Below are 20053 nucleotides of genomic sequence, written 5' to 3'. Positions count from 1 at the left end.
TGGGGGGTGGGGCTGGGGCTGTGGGTTCTTAGCCGGAGATGAGGCAAAAGATAGTGATCAGAGTAATAATGGATGAACACCAGTAGATAACACAGGGGACTTGAGGGTCTATCTCTCTTCCATTTCCAGTTTTTAAGTTGAAGTTCTTACTGTAGAGCAGACATTTTAAACAAACACAATGCTCATGACTGCAGGTTTCTCTCTCTCTCTCTCTCTCTCTCTCTCTCTTTCTGGCATGTAGCCTACTCTTTTTTTTTTTCTCTATGGCAGGGCTGTTTTTTTTTTTTTTTTAAATTAGATGTTTTCTTTATTTACATTTCAAATGATATCTCCTTTCCTGGTTTTCCGTCCAGGAAAAAACAAAAAACAAAAACAAACCTGTTCCCTCTCCTCTCCCCCTGCTCACCAACCCACCCTCTCCTGACTGCAGGTCTCTTAAAAGAAACATCTGAAACTAGAGTTCTGAGATTACATTGTTCAGAAAATACGTGGAGACAGAGAGAAGCAATTGCAAGAGAGGGACTGTGAGGACTGCAGATCTGCCTGTGGCAACCAAGGGCCCTCTGAGAGTGGGTGACTTGAGGGGCTGTGATTTGTATATGAGCGAGTGGCTGTGTTTGAAAGTGTCCCCAGGATGATGTTTCACTCCCCACCTTGGAGTGAGAGCTGTTGGGTGTTCCCAGAGCCTGCTTACAGTGGCTATGGCTGGAAAGAAGAAAAAGGCTGTGCATGAAAGTTCTTCATTGTATTCCCAAGGCAGGAAGCTATGTTAATTAGAGAGGATTGTTGCCACGAACTCCTGGGTCTTGCTGACAGTTTCTAGATGGTGAGACACCCCTTACTACTGACCAAGTTCAAAGGCAACGTCCCAGATAGTTCAATGCATTTAGACAAGTAGATGTTTTTGCCATAGCTTCCATGTGGTTTTGATAGACATAGATTTGTTAAAATGTGATCTAAACTCTTATTTTTTTTCTGTTTTATCAGCTTTCTTTCTTCAGATTAGTTGAAATCTCTTGCAGCTTACCTTCCAAAGTACTGATGCATTGCTTCTGAGAAGGCAGTGGGAGGCGAGGGGGCCCTGGGACAAGGGACTCCACGTGGACACAATACAGAGTGCTAGGCTCCAGCCAGCTGAGCACCAGTGTGCTGTTGGTGACACAATGGGACCACTGGGGTAGAGAAGCACAGAGGTTAGAGCCAAAGAGCCCAGGATGTGCTCAGGATGTCCTTAGCATCCACAGAGAAGTGAAAAGCTAAGATACTGCTGGATCCTTCATGTCACTATAAGCTTTTAATTTTCAGCACAGTTTCAAAATACATTTTTAGCTGAGCAGAACACAGAGATGGATCAATTTTAGGAACACTTCTAAATAACAACTCAAGGAAGAGTTCTTTCTTAGCTTTGTCCTGTGTTCCTTTTGCTCAATATATACAAATACATATACATATATGTATATACATATATATACAAATACAAATATACATATTACATATATACATATGTATATATTGTATATATATCATATATACAAATACAAATACATATTACATATATTACACATATATTACAAAAATATATAATATATGTAATATATACATATACTACAAATATATATATATTAAGCACACATATGCACATACACATATATTACATATATAATTTAAATTCCTGGAAAGTGGGGCTGGCGAGATGGCTCAACGGTAAGAGCACTGACTGCTTTACCGAAGATCCTGAGTTCAAATCCCAGCAACCACATGGTGGCTTACAACCATCTGTAATGAGATCTGATGCCCTCTTCTGGTGCGTCTGAAGACAGCTATAGTGTACTTATGTATAACAATAAATAAATAAATCGTAAAAAGAAAATTCCTGGAAAGTGACTGATGGATGATGTATAAGCAAAGTAACGTCATCAAATGAGATGTCCAATAGTGATATCCTGAATTGTGGACAGAGTGCTTTCCTTGTATTTCGTGTGATACCTCTCTTGAATAGTATCAGTTGCCACATTCTCACAGAGAGAACCAAAGCAGCAGGACCACCTATGCCAAGTACAGAAAGGGAGGCTCAGAGCATAGACCCCATCCCAGGCCAGGCTCACCATTCTTCTTGACTTAGTGTTATACACAGACACGTTGTACTTCAAATTGGGATATATTTGTTGCATAGAAACAGTGTGGTCTTGTGGATTTCTTTTCCACTTCTCTGGTGCTGTCAGGGAGATAGAGATGGACTTCTCGCCAGTTGTCAGGGCAACCTCTGGTGGGCTGACTTGAGCTTAGAGAACAAGAGGGTATAAACATCCTTAGGTGTGAACCCCTCTTCTCCTGATCCTACTGGGATCAAATACCTAAACCCACCCTTTTATGGGAGATCCCTTCACCATCAAAGCCCAGAGGATCTTCAGGCCTCACGGGTAGCAAGGACTCAGTTTTTCATGGAAAAGCAGCCGTTGGCAGCAGTCTAAGTAAGTGAACAGGGTTGGTGTTCTGGAAACCCTTATATACAGACACTGAAACTTACAAAATATTTTCTAGATAATATATATATATTACAATTTATTTTTAAATGTATTTATTTTTATACTTGTATGGGTGGTTTTCCTGCCCATATGTCTGTGCAACAGATTGCACACATTGCCAGTGGAGGGAGGCCCAAAGAGGGCACTGGATCCTGTGAAACTAGATTTCGATGTAGTTGTAGGCTATGTGGGTACTGGCAACCAAATCCAAGTCCTCTGCAAGAGCTATATATTCTCTTAACTGCTGAGCCATTTCTCCAGCCCTTGACATTGAAATTTAAGTCCATATCATTTTCACATGTCAAAAATATTGTTTTGATTAAAAAGCTGTTTTAAAAATGTAAACACCATTCTCAGCTCATGACCTGTAGAAAAATAGACATGGGAACTGGATCTGACCTGAGGGCGTAGGTCGCCAGCCTCTGACCTGGCAGGGCACTGGAAAGGCAGCACCTCCTGGGGCCTCTATGGCCCTTAAGCATTTCATTAGTGTGGTCCTGCCAGCATCCTTTATGGTTGGGTGAGGGAAAGGAAAATTATGACAGCAAATAACAGGAAGATTCTTGTCTTAATTCTGAGTTACACCGAGAAACAACAACACAATACCAAGTTTAATGAAAAAAGAGACTTGGTTGTGTGATCAGGACACCATATAAACTTCTGGGCAAACATCAACAATTCACTAATCTACAATCTTTTTTTTTTTTTAATGCAAAGTCTCCATCAAATAAAATAAAAATCTGGTATTATTGGCACCTGTCTTTAATTCTGAATCTGAGAGAGATCTTAAAGGTCCCTTGGCCAAACCTATCAGTCTATATATTTGACTCTGGAGTTCAGTCACATGAAGCAGCTGGTCTGGTTATTCATCCCGATGTATAGACAAGAGTCAAGGAGACCCCTTCTTCTGGGCAAACTGGCCTATGAGGCCAGAACATCATGTCAGAAATGCAGCTTAGCAGAGCTGGAGAACATGGTTACTCACTTTCCAACAAAGGATAGAAGCGTTCGGTCTCAGCCCACTCGGAGCACCTGGTTTCCCAAATGGCCTTCACTTTGGCATAGAACTGATGTTCATAGTCTGAGGTCTCAACAGAAAGATCACAGTAGGTCCTGCTGACTCTTCTGCATGTAGAGGCACTCAGCCATTTCTTCTGCCCATATCTGATAAGAAAGAAACTATGAATTAATAATGAAGCCCTTTGCATGCTTTACAATTAAAAAGGTCATTATTAAAATTGAGTGGAAGACTTCTCTCCAGCAAAACACAGATGCCTGCCATTCTAATATAATCGAATCCACTTTTGCTGTTGGTTATATTTTTATTAGTTGTTGGGAGCATGAGTCAGAGTTTCTATAAACACCTTGCTTTTGTGTGGATTACAATGTAGATAGTGCATCCTGAAAGCATGTTACAGTTTTATACTTCAGTTACAGTAAAATGTTTACATACTGTGTGATCAGTCTCTAGTAATTACAATTTTACTGTACTATATACATATATGAGGCTGGTTTGGAGGAAACAAACTAAAGGAAAGTTAACCATTTTAAACAAAAATGGAAGAAAAATTACTTTCACATTCTCAGAAAATTTAAAACTTTACCAAGTATTAAGAGTCTGGGGGAGGGGCTGGTGAGATGGCTCAGCGGGTAAGTGCACCGATTTTGAGTTCAAATCCCAGCAACCACATGGTGGCTCACAACCACCCATAATGAAATCTGATACCCTCTTCTGGTGTATCTGAAGACAGCTACAGTGTACTCATTTATAATAATAATAAATAAACCTTTAAAAAAAAACCCAAATAATACTGGGTCTAAATAATACTGGTATACCACCGAAAAGTGAGGTGGACATGGAAATAAATGGAAAAAAAAAAGAGTCTGGGGGAAATTTTACTAGGATGTATAGGATGTAGAGTGTGAGGGTATACCATAATCATATCACTACTGAACTGACTACATTGTTCATACTAATTTTTGTTGTTGTTGTTAAAATACATCCCAAGGAAAATGGGGAGGGGGAAATATTTTCTGCACTTCTCAGGTAAAAGAAACTTTGGCATAAAACGTTCAGGCAAATGATTAGTCAGTGGAGGGAAGACAGGGTTGTACTGGAGGCTACTGAAGAAGTTAAAAGCAGGGCTATTGGGAAACAAGATGAAAGGTGTGGTTTAGAAGGTTGACCAGTAGTCTGCAGAGAATGCAGTGTGTTGGTAGTAAAAGCAGTTTAGTGTGCATTGCTGTGATCCAGGTGGAAGAGTGCTATGTACAAGGGTGATGGCAAGGCAGTGAAATGAACCAGGACAGCACAGAAACAAGAACCAGGTGACTGAGTGCATGCAAGAGATCACACAGGTAAAGATGATAAAAGATCTTTTTCTTTTTCTAAAAGGTGATGAAAGGGCAAGAGTGTAGAATGTGATAATATTTACCAAGATAAAGATCACAAAAGATGAGTGAGCTTTTGAGATTGGGGAAGGGAAGGATAGGAGGAGGGAAAACTAATACATTCAGCAATGTTGAGCTGAGTTTGAGATATGTAAGAGTTCTCCAAATGCAAGAACTTGGTGTTCAAGAGAGAGGGAGGAGTGAGATTTTTGAGTCAATACACAAATTGCTCATAGAAGGTTTAGTCATGGATACTGAGATCAAAGCCTGGATCAAAACTTCAGGAGCATCATGGTAGGCACATAATAGATTCGAGAATAACAGCAAAAGAGCAAGTGGAGAAACATCTATCACAAAAGTCATGAGAAGACTAAGTCTTGACAAGGAAGATGTGGCAACATTATTGAGTATCACCAAAAGTTGTTGAAAGATGTGGTAACAGAGGTCCGAAGCAAATCTCTTTCATTTTATAAGTGCCAAACACACTACAAATACAGTCAGATCTTAATCAACTTCTTGCAGATTCTCACCACTGCCTGGGGACTTTCTGGTCAATGATCAAAAGAAAAATGGATCTATGTTTACATCTACAATTATATTTTGACTCAGTTCAGGAAGCATACTATCTAACACAGAGAAACGGGATTTACCAGGTCACACCCCAACTTCTCCGTGCTTGTGAATTTGTCATTTATCCTGATCCTCCTGCTTTGGGTCAAGGTTGGTTTCTTGACCTGTTAACAGGTCTTGAAGTTGGAAAAGTTCTGCCATTGTTTCCTTTGTCTTCCCTGTCTTACACTGCCTCACTCTGCCAAGGGTAGGGCATGTCTTACCATGCAAGTGCTGACCAAGGAGAAAATTCCTGTTACTGGTATTTGAACCGAAGAGCTGACAAATATTCCAGTAATGATAATCTCCTGTGGGATAAGTCCTGTGGAGTCCTCACTGGTCTCTGGCTCTTTCTAGTAAGCATGACAAACACCTAAAAGTGCCTGTGATGAGTTGAGGCTAGCACCTGTGATGAGCTGAGGCTAGCACCTGTGATGAGCTGAGGCTAGCACCTGTGATGAGCTGAGGCTAGCACCCTGTGATGAGCTGAGGCTAGCGCCTGTGATGAGCTGAGGCTAGCGCCTGTGATGAGCTGAGGCTAGCGCCTGTGATGAGCTGAGGCTAGCGCCTGTGATGAGCTGAGGCTAGCGCCTGTGATGAGCTGAGGCTAGCGCCTGTGATGAGCTGAGGCTAGCGCCTGTGATGAGCTGAGGCTAGTGCCTGTGATGAGCTGAGGCTAGTGCCTGTGATGAGCTGAGGCTAGCGCCTGTGATGAGCTGAGGCTAGTGCCTGTGATGAGCTGAGGCTAGCTCTACAGGCTTGCGTTTTCCACCTCACTGAATTGCATAGCAGCCCCAGGAAGTGGGTTTCATTGCTTTTTGTCCAATTTTTACTGAGCAGGAAATTGAAACTCAGTAAGATTAGGGGATCCAGTCAAGTTTACAGAAATAGTAGGTTTATCTAAAATTGGAATCACTTTCCCCAGCGCCAAAACTGGTGTTTTGAGTGTTATGCCATTTTCTACATTAAATTATTTTGTGGGTGCAATTGAAACTTTAAAGATTTCACTCTGGAAACAAACCTGACTGAATAGTGAAGAAGCATGGAACCTACTCAAGCTTACCCAGTCAGGTTCACAACCTGGCCATGATCCCAGGACTGACTAACTCCATCCAGCACTGTGCCCTGTATTCCTGTCCACCTAGTGCAAACCCAGGCACGCTAGAACTCCTACAGGGCAAGTATCTATTTAAGTAGTCATTTAAAAGTTGCACAATACAACTTTTTTTGTTCCCATTCAACAGTGATGATTCTGGTTATTTTGAAAGCTCTTTCTGAAGCACTGAAAGTTGAAAGGAGAAAGCAAGCTCTTTGCCCCACCTAATGGAAGAAAGAATGAGGACATGCTGGTGAGTTCTTTCTCTCTGCATGGTTGAAACTCCTGAGACCATCCTTGGACATGAGAATAGGGTTTGAGACAATGGCTACCAAGAGAAGTTTTCACCTGCCTTTAGTGGTCAGAATTCATTTTCCAAGCACAAAAACGGTCATCCTATTTTGCAAACGTAGTACAAGTTTCTAAAGTTCAAACTAGCAAACATTTCAGGAAGTATAACCAAGGGAGAAATAAATTACCCTTCAACTCATTAACCAGAAATATTTGGTGTAAATGATGGTGGCGTTTTATCCTACTGACAGACAGAAGGATGATTAGGCAGCTACACAGACAGAAATCAGGTGAGATCTGATGCACATGCTTCTAATAAAGCAGCGATTCTTACTTGGTTTGAATCTTAATAAAAAGACATGAGATAAAATGAAATGAACTGATAAAATTCAAGTGTTCCATTACTGTGAGATGTGTTAGTTCCTTATGAACTTTTAAGTAAGGAAAATAGTTCTGAAAACAACTGAAAAGTTAGTTATTAAAATAATGATGCAAGTCAGACCTTTATATCCACAAGTTCCCCTCTGTGGATTCAACCAACTGTGGATTGAAAATATTGGAGATAGAATTGCATCTTTACTGGCCATCTATAGTCTGGCTGCCCTTCAATGGTATTTATCTTGGTAGCATGCATTATAATAACCCAGATATGACTTAAAGAGTATAAGAGGGTATATGCAGATTATAGGCAAAAGCCACGTCATCCTATAGAAAGGTCTCATGCATTTGTGGAGGGTCCAGAATCAATTCCTCATGGAACCCAAAAAAACAAGGAAGCTCTACAGTCATACCAACAGTCACTATTTGAGCTAGAAAAATTGTACATAGAACCCTGTTTTTCAGTACATGCCTATAATCCAATCTCTTGGGTAGTAGATAGAAGAATGCGGAGTTCAAAGTCACCGTCAGTTATATTGAAAGTCAGAGGCTAGCCCAGGCTATATGAGGCCTCATCTCAAAACAAGAGCAAGCAAGTAAACAAACAGAAAGATTATGTTGTTGAAAGGAGGCTAGCACTACAAGCTTATATTTAATAAGACTGTCCAGACCATTGATCTATGAATTCTTCTCTTCCTTCCACGGGAAAGCTACCTTCCTCTACCACTGTCAACAATTATGGGTAGGTGCTATCCTAATTTCTTACCAGTGCTTTGAATTGCCTATTGGCTGACTGTCAGGCAAACCTCATCTGTCACTGACTTAAGAGCTGCATGAGAGCTCCCAAGTGAAACCGGCAGAAGACACATCCACCCAAACCTAAGAAATCCCGAGAACTGGGAAAGAATAAAATAATATTTAAAAGCCTGAGGTATAGGAGTGGGAGTCTAATGAGGCTTTTCTGTGAAGAATTTTAAACCTCTGCTTCTGTCAAATAATTTTTTTTTTTTTAAATCAAGTCTGTTATTCTTTCTGCTGGAGTGCTTGCCTGCTGTTGGCTTGTGGACTCCTGGGGGCTGATGTGGCTCACGGCACTCCTGGAAGGGCATGATCTTCTTGGGCTGCCACCTACCCTCTGACACTTTTTCTTCCTGAATTTCCTTCAGTCTAGATCTCTCCCTGCACTGTGTCTGGGCCTCCATAATGAATGCCACTCACTTCAGCTCCCTTCCTATCACATCCTGCATCATCAAACTGCAGAGCCTTGGGGCTACTTCATCAGCTTCTGGTGGTGAAGACACCAACTAACCCTTCTTAGAGTGTTAGACTAGCCCCGTTAGCATTCTGACACTTATTATTGTGGGGTTGTTTTCACTTAGAGCTCAAGCAGTACAGATGTGTAGGGCTGGAAGGATGGTTCAGCGGTTAGGAGCACTTGTTTCCCCCCCATCCAGCGGTCTCCAGCACCCACATCAGGTGGCATACAATTGCTTATGACTCCAGCACCAGAGGACCTACACCCTTTCTGGCCTTCCTGGGTGCCTGCAGACGTGTGTCATATACTCACACAGACAGGTACACCTACAAAAGCATACACATAAAGAAAAAGAAATCCTAAAATAAATTCGAGGCAGTTCTTAAAGCAAGGAGGTGCTGGTTGATTAGTCTGTGGTGGGGTCACTTTTGGCTCTGTGGTATATGCATGCTTCACAGCTGGTGGTCTGGGTTGTGTCCTTTTCTTTCAGTCTCGGGAAATGGACGTTGTCTATCTACTTTGCATTCTTTCTTGCCTGTGAAGGGTCATGAAGGTTATGGAAAGTGTCTATTTGCATCTGTTTAGTGGGAGCAGACCATTGAATAGAATTCTGCACTGTTTCAGCTAAGGATAATGATTCCCAGAAGCTTAGGGGTCTCAGAGTTGACAGACTGCCTTGACTGTGTACTGGAGACTACTTCTTTAACCAACTTCTTCTCTCCATTCATCTCATTTGAGTATGTGCTTGTGCACTTGTGTTTGCACAATACACATACTACAGTGTACATATGGATGTAAGAACACAACTTGCTGGAGTCAATTCTTTCCTCCCAATATGTGGGTCCCAGGATAGGAACTCAGGTCTCTCGGCTTGGTGGCAAGACTTACTGAACCATATTGCAGTCCCATTGTCTCAATTTTTGTAGGTATGCCCCAATGCTCTTACCTGAACATTCAATGTTTCTGGCTCCACAAAACAAATACTTTGTAATTTACTATAATATCAAGGAAACAGGAAATGTCCTAGCTTTTTTTTTCCCCAAAGGAAATTGAATGCCATAGAAAGTTTATCTTTGCACGATTGACAGGAGTTTGAGTCTGTGTTTATAAACTAGCTGCAAGAAAATGAAGTAACTTACATGAAATATTGCACAGTGTATGTGACTTCAACTCCGTGTAGACCTTCTGGTGGATTCCAGTGCAGGACATTCTTCATGTTGATAGATAGGAAGGTAATATTTGTAGGTTTAGGCAAACCACAGAAGACACAAGGAGCTAGAAAGAGAGTGAGGAGGGTGGTGCTTTAATGGCAGGAAGAACATCATTCTAAGTAAGTTGGCTGATCTCTAAAGATGGCCCCAATGCCTCAGACTGAACCTGAGTATGTGCTCAGGATGGCAGTTCATCCCAGAGCATGTAGCAAATGTGACTCTGGAATTAAGGCATAGGTGGCCTTGAAGTTTCCAGTTTTGTGCTTTTAAGCCCGAGTGTCATGTAAAACAACAGCCAGACTGACGGAGAGACCACATTGAGGTGTCATCAGCAGGAAAGACTCCATTGTCTCCAGGTTCCAGCCAAGTCTAGGCTTTCAAAGGAAATAATTGTGAGCACAGAAGCACCACCTGCCGTACACTGAAGCTGCATGAACATTCTCAAGTGAAATTAGCCAAACCACGCAACCAAGTCCGAGACAACCCGAGAGCGAGAAGTGACATCATGAGTGAGCAGTTGGTTTGGCGCAGTTTGTTACACACCAGCTGAAATCCAGACAGCCCATGTTCTAGCATTAGATATGAAACCTGTGGGAACAGTGGAGGCTGGGCTCACTACATAGCCAGCCACTCTCCACTTCCCACCAGGACTCAGCCTGTGCTCTGGTCACTAAAGCCCTTGTAGTTGGGAAAGCACAATGTCTGGTCCTACAGCACCAACCTTCAGGCGTCTCCAAAGTGGGATGACATCTGCCTACCCAGTGCAGAGACTACAGGCTTCTTTTTAAGATCCAAACAGAAGCAGGTACAAAAAATTTATGAGTCTCTTGCTCTTACTATTTAGATTTTAAAGTTAAGTGAGAAGCCTGGAAATGTTATAGTTGTACACCTGAAGTGTTATTTAAGCATGAATCATTTAAAAATACACAACTATAGTATTAAAGATGAGAAATAAAATTTCTGATAGATACTATTGAAAAACTGGAATTTTGGAGGTTAGAATTTTAGATTAGATTCACTAAAGTATATAATGAATGAAGATAAAGGTAGAAAGCCAGCCAGTGCAAGGTAATTTATTATTATTATTATTGTTGTTTGTTTGTGTGTGTGTGTGTGTGTGTGCGCGCATGTGTGTATACATGGGTGCCAGTGCCCAGAACCAAGGAGGTCAGAAAAGACACTGAATCCCCTAGGGTTGTAGCAATAGGAAGATGTGAGCCAAACCATGTGGGTGCTGGGAACCAAAGCTCTGGCCCTTTGCAAGAGCAGCCAGCGACGTTAACTGCCTAGCCATCTCTGCAGCCCCAAGATTTTATTTTTAAACACTAGAATATTCACATAATTGTTCTCTAAGCAAAACTCTGTCTTTAGAGAATCTATGTATAGGAATCCTCTGAAAGAACTAATCAAAAATTGAGAAGCTACCAAAAACAATAGGAAGGGTACATTTTTCTGAACTAGGATGGCCTTTCCTGGGTAAAGACTCTGACAGCCAAGCCTGAAGACCTGAGGTCAGTCACTGGGACACACGCATGAGGTGGAGGGATCGAACCAGCTCCTGGAGCTTGTCCTCTGGGCTCCTGCATGTACACTTGCCCCCTAACACGAATCAAATGTAATATAAATGAAATAGGCTGATACTTTTTGAGTGTATGGCAGGGTAGGGGATAGAATCCCAGGCCTTGAGTATGCTAAGCATGCCCCATATCACTGAGATCAAGGATGATTCAGGAGTGAAAATAAATGAAAAAGTTTAGTGTTTACATATAGGAATCAAAGCATTAACATAAACTGGAGATATCACAACATATTGAGTGCAGGCTTTGTGAAGAACTTGTCCTTCTGCAAGTATGCATATTCTAGTCTGTGAACCTGGAAATCATGAGATTTGGATTGTTTGCAAATCAAGGTTAGGAAATAAAATTTAGTTCAGTCACTGACATGGGGGTCCCACTCTCAGTGAAGTCCCACGATAGTTGTGGGAATTAGCTGGGACTAATGTCAAGAAACAGAATTAGCTTAGTGCTTGGGTGAGCCTTGGCTCAGATGAGTGTCATGTGATGAATTACAATAGCACAAGACAAATAGGACAAAAGTTATTTGTTCTAGAATTAAACCGTGCAATATGACTCAGATTCTAAGCAAAATAAGCTCTTTAACAGCTAGGTGATGGAGTGTGTGCATTTATGCATGTGCATGTGCAGTGTTTGCCATGCCTCCTGTTTTGCACCCTTAATGCTTTTTTATAAAATACCTCAGTATTAATTTTAAGGAGAAAGTTAAACACCCAAAGAGAAGCACTATCAGCTAAACGGATCTCTACACACAGCCTGGTGTGGAGATGTCAGTGGTGGGAGAGTCTCAGAAGGACCAGCTTGCCCTCCCAATATGGATAATATCCAGTGAGCAGCTGGTGGTGATTGAATATCATTCCATGGATTAGCAAGTCTGAAATTTTAATGTGAACTTTGAAGAGGGAATGAGGGATGTAGAGAGGCAGTGCCATTGACCCAAGTAAGTACCATTACTTCAAGAAAGAGGAACTGTTTTAATAAAAGGAAACCTGTAGGATCCTCTTAAGTCTAAACTGTTGGTGTCCCACATTTTCAATGGGAGATATCTTATGAGAAATCAAACTAACATGCACGGTATGCCATAATATCAGTGATGAAAGAGATTGCCTAAGCATGGGTAGAGATGTCGCTGATAAGGAAAGGGGAGAGTTTCACTTATGGCAGCGTGATTTGGAGATATCGATCCTAAGTAATTTTAGATTTTAGCTCACCTTTTATACGGTAAGTATTGTCTTCTGTAACAACTTGTTTCTACTTGTCTTTTAAAATAAGTAAACAATCGACAAACCCTAAAGATACCTAAAATAGGCCAGGAATGGGGTAAAGATTTAAGAAACATTTTGAATTAAGAAACATTTTAAATTATAAAGAATGGATTGCTCCTTTAAATTAAATTTGGTGGTTGTTACAAGGAAACAAAGCCTTTCACTTTTCTGAAATGAACTATACTTTGGAATGTGCTATCAATCATTATGTCCATTGATCAAGAGATATCTGTGTGTGTGTGTGTGTGTGTGTGTGCGCTCCCACTTGCATGTGGTATATGCATGTGTATGTCCACAGGTACACTTGATCCTGTATGAATGTATATCAGCCAGAAATTCACATTGGTGGTCTTTTCCACTATTATTATTATTATTATTATTATTATTATTATTATTTATTGTGGAAAATGTCCTACTCTGAACCTGGATCTTATTGCTTTGGGCTAGCCTGTGGCCAGGGAGCCCCTAGGATCCATTTGTCTCTGCCTATGCCTTCGTTATGCTGCAGTATAGCTGTGTACTGCCATGCTTGGATTTTTACATGGGCAGTGCGGATTTATTTATTTATTTATTTATTTATTTATTTATTTAGGCAGGGATTCTCTGTGTGTAGCTCTGGCTGTCCTGGACTCACTTTGTAGACCATGATGGCTCAAACTCCCAGAGATCCACCTGCCTCTGCTTCCTGAGTGCTGGGATTAAAGGTGTGTGCCACCACACCCAGCAAGTACTCCTATTTTGCATCAAGCATTTTATCTACTGATCCATCTCAGCAGCCTCTCAGTAGACATCATGATTAATATTTTGTCATTGTTTAGATGGACTTTCACAAACACTGGGCTAATTATCAAAAGGTTATCAAACTCTGGTGATAATGAGTTAAATAGAGAATGGATACTGTGATAAATAACATTAAAACAAATGATTCCCTTTTATTTAGTTGAGAGAAAGAGAGAGAGAAAAGAGAGCAATAGAGAGCAAGAGAAAGAAAGAGAGAGCAAGAGAGAGAGAGAGAGAGAAAGAGCTCATGTGCCATGGCATGTATGTAGAAGTCAGTGGACAAGTTTTCCAGAGTTAGTTGAAGATACTACATGCTTTGGTTGCACAATGGGAAGGAATAAATCTGGAACGAACTTGGAAACTTCCTCTCTAGCATTTACAGTATCAGAAGGTACTAATAGGCTGCGGGTGGGCACAAAAAGACACTAACAATCTTACCCAGTGCTGGACCTGGCATGCTCCAATACCAGCCTGACGGATCAGATGTGCCCACAGGTGTGTTGGTAGCATGACTGTTAAATCAATAACCCTACTTGCTGGTTGAATCTGAGATCTGCTCCGTGGGAAGGAATTTAAGTCCTATAGTGCAAACCTATCAGAAGCACTAGTAAGACCCTAGGAGGGGGACCCACTTTTCCTATTTTGCTAACTGATCATGTTGTCAAACTACCTTCTGAATGTTTACATCTTTAGATCAGTGCTGATTTCAACCCGGTCAGAGAAACTTCTTTTTTGCTGTGGGCAGTGGTTAATGTGGGCATCCTGGAACTTTGTAGAGGAAGTAGAAAGAATACAAGAGCAGCAGGTGGAGAAGAATGACTGAGACATGTGATCTTCCAGATACAATGTAACCGCGGCTCCCCTGAAGTCACAGAAGCCATGGCAACCTGCACAGGGCAGCACAAGATCAATCAGTCCAAGTGCCAGCATGGATGGAGGGCTCACCAGGTCCATCCCTAGCGGAGGAGTTATTGACAGCTGCTGGCTGCTAGGGGAGGGACAGTCAGTTCTTTGAGAGGATGGAGGAAGGCCCACTGCTATGTTGCTCTGGTGGATAGCCCCACAACCATGTAACCACGTTCATCACTAATTAAACCGAATATGTCATCCAAGGAAAAAGAAGACGTGAAGAGTTAGGGGAGGGTCTGGGAAGAGTTGAAGGGGTGGGTAGTACATATGGTTAAAATACATTGTATATATGTATGAAATTCACACAATGTAATTCATAGTATGCATTAAAATAAAATTATTATTATTGTGTGTGTATGTCCCGTGTGCATATGAATATGGGTATGCATGTCCCTTGGTGCATGTGTGGAGATCCGAGGGTCATTGCAGGAATTGGTTTCCTTTCACTATGTAGATGTCAGGGTTCAAACTCAAGTTGTCAGGCTTGTGTGGCAACTGCTTTACCCACTAAGCCTCCTCATGGTTCCTAAATATCCTTACCATGTCATTCCACTCTTTGAAAAGAAAATGTACATTGTAAGTACTGTGCGTCTTGTATATGCCTGCCCTGTACATGTAAACTTCAGCAAATCATATGTATCACCATGATTATGGTAGCCAACCCTTGACGCATGCTCACACACTGGCTTTCTCATGATATTCAGAAGCTACTATCCAGAGCATAGCTGGGATGGTCTGTGTAGCCAATACACATGACAGAAACTAAGACTTCCAGGATTAGGTTATAAGATGCTCTGTTTGTCTTCCTTTCTTCCTTCCTTCCTTCCTTCCTTCCTTCCTTCCTTCCTCCCTCCCCTCCTTTCTTTCTTTCTTTCTTTCTTTCTTTCTTTCTTTCTTTCTTTCTTTCTTCCTTCCTTCCTTCCTTCCTTTCTTTCTTTCTTTCTTTCTTTCTCTCTCCTTCCTTCCTTCCTTCCTTCCTTCCTTCCTTCCTTCCTCCCCTCCCCTCCTTTCTTTCTTTCTTTCTTTCTTTCTTTCTTTCTTTCTTTCTTTCTCTCTCCTTCCTTCCTTCCTTCCTTCCTTCTTCCCTCTCTCCCTCTTTCTTTTTTGTTTTCTTTCTTGGATTGTTTCTTTTGGGCAAAGTGAGCACATTACTAGCAGGTCTAAGGAGAGGTCAAGGCAGTAACTCGGCCAGCTAACTGTTATTGAAGATCTGAATGAAGCACTGGAACAGATATCCTCTTCCCCTGGGCTAGTTTTCAGATGAGGACAGCCTTGCTGGTTTCCTGAGTAGATACTATAAGACACTCTCAACTACTACTTTGAGAAGCCTCTACCTTCTCCTGGTCCTCAGAGACTATGTGAGATAATGTAAAATTCTTTTAGATGCTCAATTTGAGGTAATCTTTACACAGTAATAGATAGAGAACAAGCTTAAAAAATATATGAGACTGAAAGAAAATAGGGTGCCAATCACTGAAAGAAGAAAAAAAATGAAAGGAAGCAAAGGCCCCCTTCATGTTCAGCTCTAAATGAATATATATATGGGACTTTACTAACCCTGAAAAGTTTTCATTATTACTTCTATTTATCTTTATGAAGAAACTTAAGTACCAAATGAAATTAGATGATACAGAACTTTAATCCCAGCCCTCTGGAGGCAGAAGCAATCAGGTCTCTGAGTTCAAGGCCAGCCTCTTCTACAGAATGAGTTCCAGGACAGTTAGGGCGATACAGAAAACTCTTGAAAAATCAAACCCAAAACCAAAAGCAGCCAAACCAAACCAAACCAAACCAAACCAAGCCAAACCAAACAAAAAACCCAATACACACACACACACCCACACACAAATGAAGAGACAAGAAAATTAGTACCATTTTAATAACAAATGAGAGCCATAGAAAGATTCCTTTTTAAAAATAAGATAGTTGGTTAGTTAATACTGTAAATATTCTGATGATATTTCAGAGTGTACACCACTTTATTAGAAGCACATTTTAAAGTAGACGTTACTGTCTAGCTTACTATTTTTCAAAGGAACACTGCAATCTTCAGTCCCACAGAATTGTCACTGGGACTGACGTTATTTGTTTTATTGCTTAGGCAGAAAATATATCAGTGTTGGATCATCTCCTTTTCAATGGATCAAAGTATTATCCAGGGGGTGGCCCCATTATGAGCTAAATAGGTCACATCTTGTCTCTCCATCTCTCCAGGATACAGAATCTATTCCTTGTTGTGACATGGCCTGCTGATTTCCAAACCGTTTTTTATCAGAGCACATTAAACTGTGCTAATCATCTTCTCTCAAGCACAGAACATTTTGTTTCTCTGCTCACAAACTGTTTATTTCTAGAAGTGGATGCTGACCAATGGCTGCAGATTCGTAGTAATTTGTCTGTGTGTATTTGTCACACCTTTTGTTGATTATGGAATTTTAATGATTTGCCTTTGGTCAATGACAATAGATGGCTCTAACTACAGTGAAATTTAAGCATTCTGTAAAGGGTTATGACTATCTTCACAGTTGGTTGCTCTCTTGCTCCAGGTCTCATTTCAGTAGTTAAGGGTTCTTTAGAGATGACTGAAAATGATAAGTTCAGAGACTCAGTTTTAATAGTGGATATAGTATGAACACACAACTCAATTTGCACAAGACTGTACAAAACATATAGAGTGTAAAAACCTTCATATCTTATAATATTTAGTTGATGGCAGACAAGTGTGTATTAGAAATAGTTGCTAAGGTTTAGAGTCCTTATTGTGCTTTCATAATTCTATGTGTTTTATATACAACCAACTCAGTCTCCACAGGAACCCTGTGGTACATGCTATTATCATCGTAATTATACAGATAAGGCAACTGACACATAGAGAAGTTAATTGCACAAGTTCGTGCAGCTAATATGAAGAGAAATGGACTTGAGAATCCACATTACTCTTATAGACTCTCTCAGCTACCGCCCTTGCAAAGCAGTTATGCATGCAGAGTCAGAGCTTGTGGGAAAGCATGAATTGCTATATAATATGAATTGCTATATAAAGTAATTTAAGTGTTACAATGATTTGAAACTGACCTGGTCAACATATTAATAAATTCCCCCCCCCACATCATTTATATAGCAGGAGGCTCTTTCATTTTCTGTCACAATACTGGCTTTTATTTCCTTCCACATTTGACCCTGAAGAATGCACATAGGAGATGTACTCGAGGAACACATTCCCCAATGAGGTGAGGACTCCTAGAATATTGTGTTTGAGTTTATTCTAGTTTCTTTTAAATTGATAATATGCTCATTTGAAACCATAGTAAATTTATGTATTTCTATAAATTTCACCTTCTCTTGAGCTCATTGCCTTCCATATAGAGCACACTATGGTCACTTCCACCTGTACAAATGAAAACTACTGTTTCCTTACATTTTGATTTATTCATTTGACTTAATTTTTGGCACTATAGTTTGAATTGAGTCCTTCCCCTTCCTAGATACATTGACACCTAACCCTCAATAGCTCTGGATGTGATCCCGTTTGGAAATAGGCTTAGTGCAGAAACTCCATTAAGATGAGGCCACTCTGGAGCAGCATGGGCTTCAACACCCCAGGTGTCTTTATAGAAGACAGCCATGTGAAGAGAGAGCAACACAGAGAGGGAACCATGTGACATGGTGGCCCAGGCTAGGATGGTGCATCTGCATGCAAGTCTAAAACTCCTCAGGACTTCCAGAAGTTAGGGGAAGGTGAACACAAATTATTCTGGAGGCTTCCAGCGGCAGGAGTACAGTGTGGTCGACTTCTTGATTTTAACTTCTAGCTTCTAAAACACCAAGGAATAAAATCTGTCATTTCAAGCCAGGAGCCAATGCCAGGGGCTCACTCTGTGGATATCTAAAAGTGGCTTATCAGATGGATGTATGCCCTTATACAGCCTCTGGCCAATGGAAATAAAGATAGCACTAAATAGTTAGTTAGTTAGTTAGTTAGTTAGTTAGTTAGTTAGTTAAACAAACAAACAGGTACATTCTTATACAGTAGTGATCAGACAAGGGTGTATGTTATAATTGTGAGTCACAGAACATATTTGGAAAAGGGATTTAAGGAGAAAGCAGGGCTTGGATAGGAAAAGCCGTCCAAGAAGGCAGAGCTCTTGAAGCTCTCAAAACATAGATGATGCTGAAAATATGCTGAATGGGGCCTGTCCAAGATGGTGCTGGAAGATGTTAAATCCTTCTAATCTCTAAAACCCTGAGAAGGCACCTGGACGACATTTGAAGCTCAATGAGAAAGTGGTCCAATCTTCAACAGGAAGTCTATTTATGTTCAAGTGGATGACCTGACTCTGGAGTGAGGTTTGAGTACAGGTTTGAAAGGGCTGGATAGAATAGAAGTGGAGTCTAGTGAGATTATCCCAGCATCACCCCAGGGAGCAGGCAAGGTTTCCATCTCAATGCCGGCTTGGGGGTGGCAATGGACCAATACATCATGTAGAGCTGGGACAGAGAGCACTGTGGGATGGACAGGTGAAGATATAGCAAGGGACCATTGTCCCTTTGCTTGTTTCAGTGATACAAAAATAATTAAAAACAGGAACAACATTCTTTTTAAAAGGCAAGAAAAATACTTGAAAAAGGAAAACACGAAGTAGGGAGATGGCTCACTCAGTCAAGTGCTTGCCATGCAGGCGTGAAGACCCGGGTTCAATCCTCAGAAGGCATGTAAAATCCAAGTGTGAGCTTCTTTATATCTGGGCTTGTGAGCCCAGGTCCCAGGAAGAAATCCTATCTCCATAAGCAAGGTAGACAGCTTCTGAGAAACAGCACTTGGTCTCCATGTGTATGTATACACATCTGTACGTGTGCACACACACACACACACACATGCACACATGCACACACACACACACAGACACACACTTACACCTACATAATTCTCCCCAAAGAAAAGTAATAGGATAATTAGTAAGTCTCTTGTGATAAAAAAAAAAAAGAAAGTACAAAATTTTAGGGAAAATTTCAAGTTTGGAAACTGCTACATTTGCAATGAGTTATGTTTGTAAGCTCATACTGCTAAGATAAAATAATCAACATTAAAATAAAAATAAGTCACATCTGCATCATTAACAGAAGCCACTCTCCAATTTAAACGTTACAAAAGACAGCACTGTTTCCATAGATTATGGCCTGAAAGCACAACTCCAATGCTTTGATCCACAGATGCCACACCCTTAATTCTAAACTTTCTGAATCAGAATGCAGGGTTACAGATCTACATGGTACATAGATCCTTTGAGGGCAGCCCTGGTCTCTCTCTTTGCTGTTTTCCCAAATGCACCAAGTTTACCAGCCACATCTAATCATCTTCCATTAGTCTGGTCTTTTATGTCCTTAGATATTCCTGCTCTGTGTCTGCTATGTCTTTTGGAATTAAAACATTACCATTACTTTAGCTGCACATCATTTACTGAGTATCAGCTTGTACTATATGGTTTTAGCAATATTCTTTTTTTAAATAAAGACAAATCTTATTTTTTTTTAATTTTCTATGTATATGAGTACATTGTTGCTGTCTTCAGACACACCAGAAGAGGGCATTGGATCCCATTACAGATCCCATTACAGATGGTTGTGAGCCACCATGTGGTTGCTGGGAATTGAACTCAGGACCTCTGGAAGAGCAGCCAGTGCTCTTAACCTCTGAGCCATCTCTCCATCTTATGGTATGGGGTTCTATACCTCGCTGTGGTCTTCATGCCACTGACCATTCTTGACAAC

At 40.9% G+C, this 20053-nt stretch overlaps 1 protein-coding gene across 2 annotated transcripts in view; it reads right to left on the bottom strand.

Annotated features, from left to right (window-relative positions):
• Positions 1–20053, bottom strand: part of Il20ra (interleukin 20 receptor subunit alpha) — a 44261-nt gene that overhangs the window by 8296 nt on the left and 15912 nt on the right. The window contains exons 3-6 of one of the 2 annotated variants that reach the window (XM_031380529.1): positions 9685–9820; positions 3511–3689; positions 2106–2281; positions 1028–1172 (exon numbers count right to left, since the gene is read on the bottom strand). In XM_031380529.1, coding sequence (XP_031236389.1) covers positions 1028–1172; positions 2106–2281; positions 3511–3689; positions 9685–9820 — 636 coding nt within the window. Of the gene's footprint in view, positions 1–1027; positions 1173–2105; positions 2282–3510; positions 3690–9684; positions 9821–20053 lie in introns of those variants that run through there. The other variant, XM_031380530.1, reaches the window with a different exon arrangement.

This window comes from Mastomys coucha, unplaced genomic scaffold (genome assembly GCF_008632895.1).
Source record: "Mastomys coucha isolate ucsf_1 unplaced genomic scaffold, UCSF_Mcou_1 pScaffold2, whole genome shotgun sequence".
NCBI classification, from domain to species: domain Eukaryota; kingdom Metazoa; phylum Chordata; class Mammalia; order Rodentia; family Muridae; genus Mastomys; species Mastomys coucha.
This window is presented reverse-complemented; position numbering and strand designations above follow the sequence as displayed.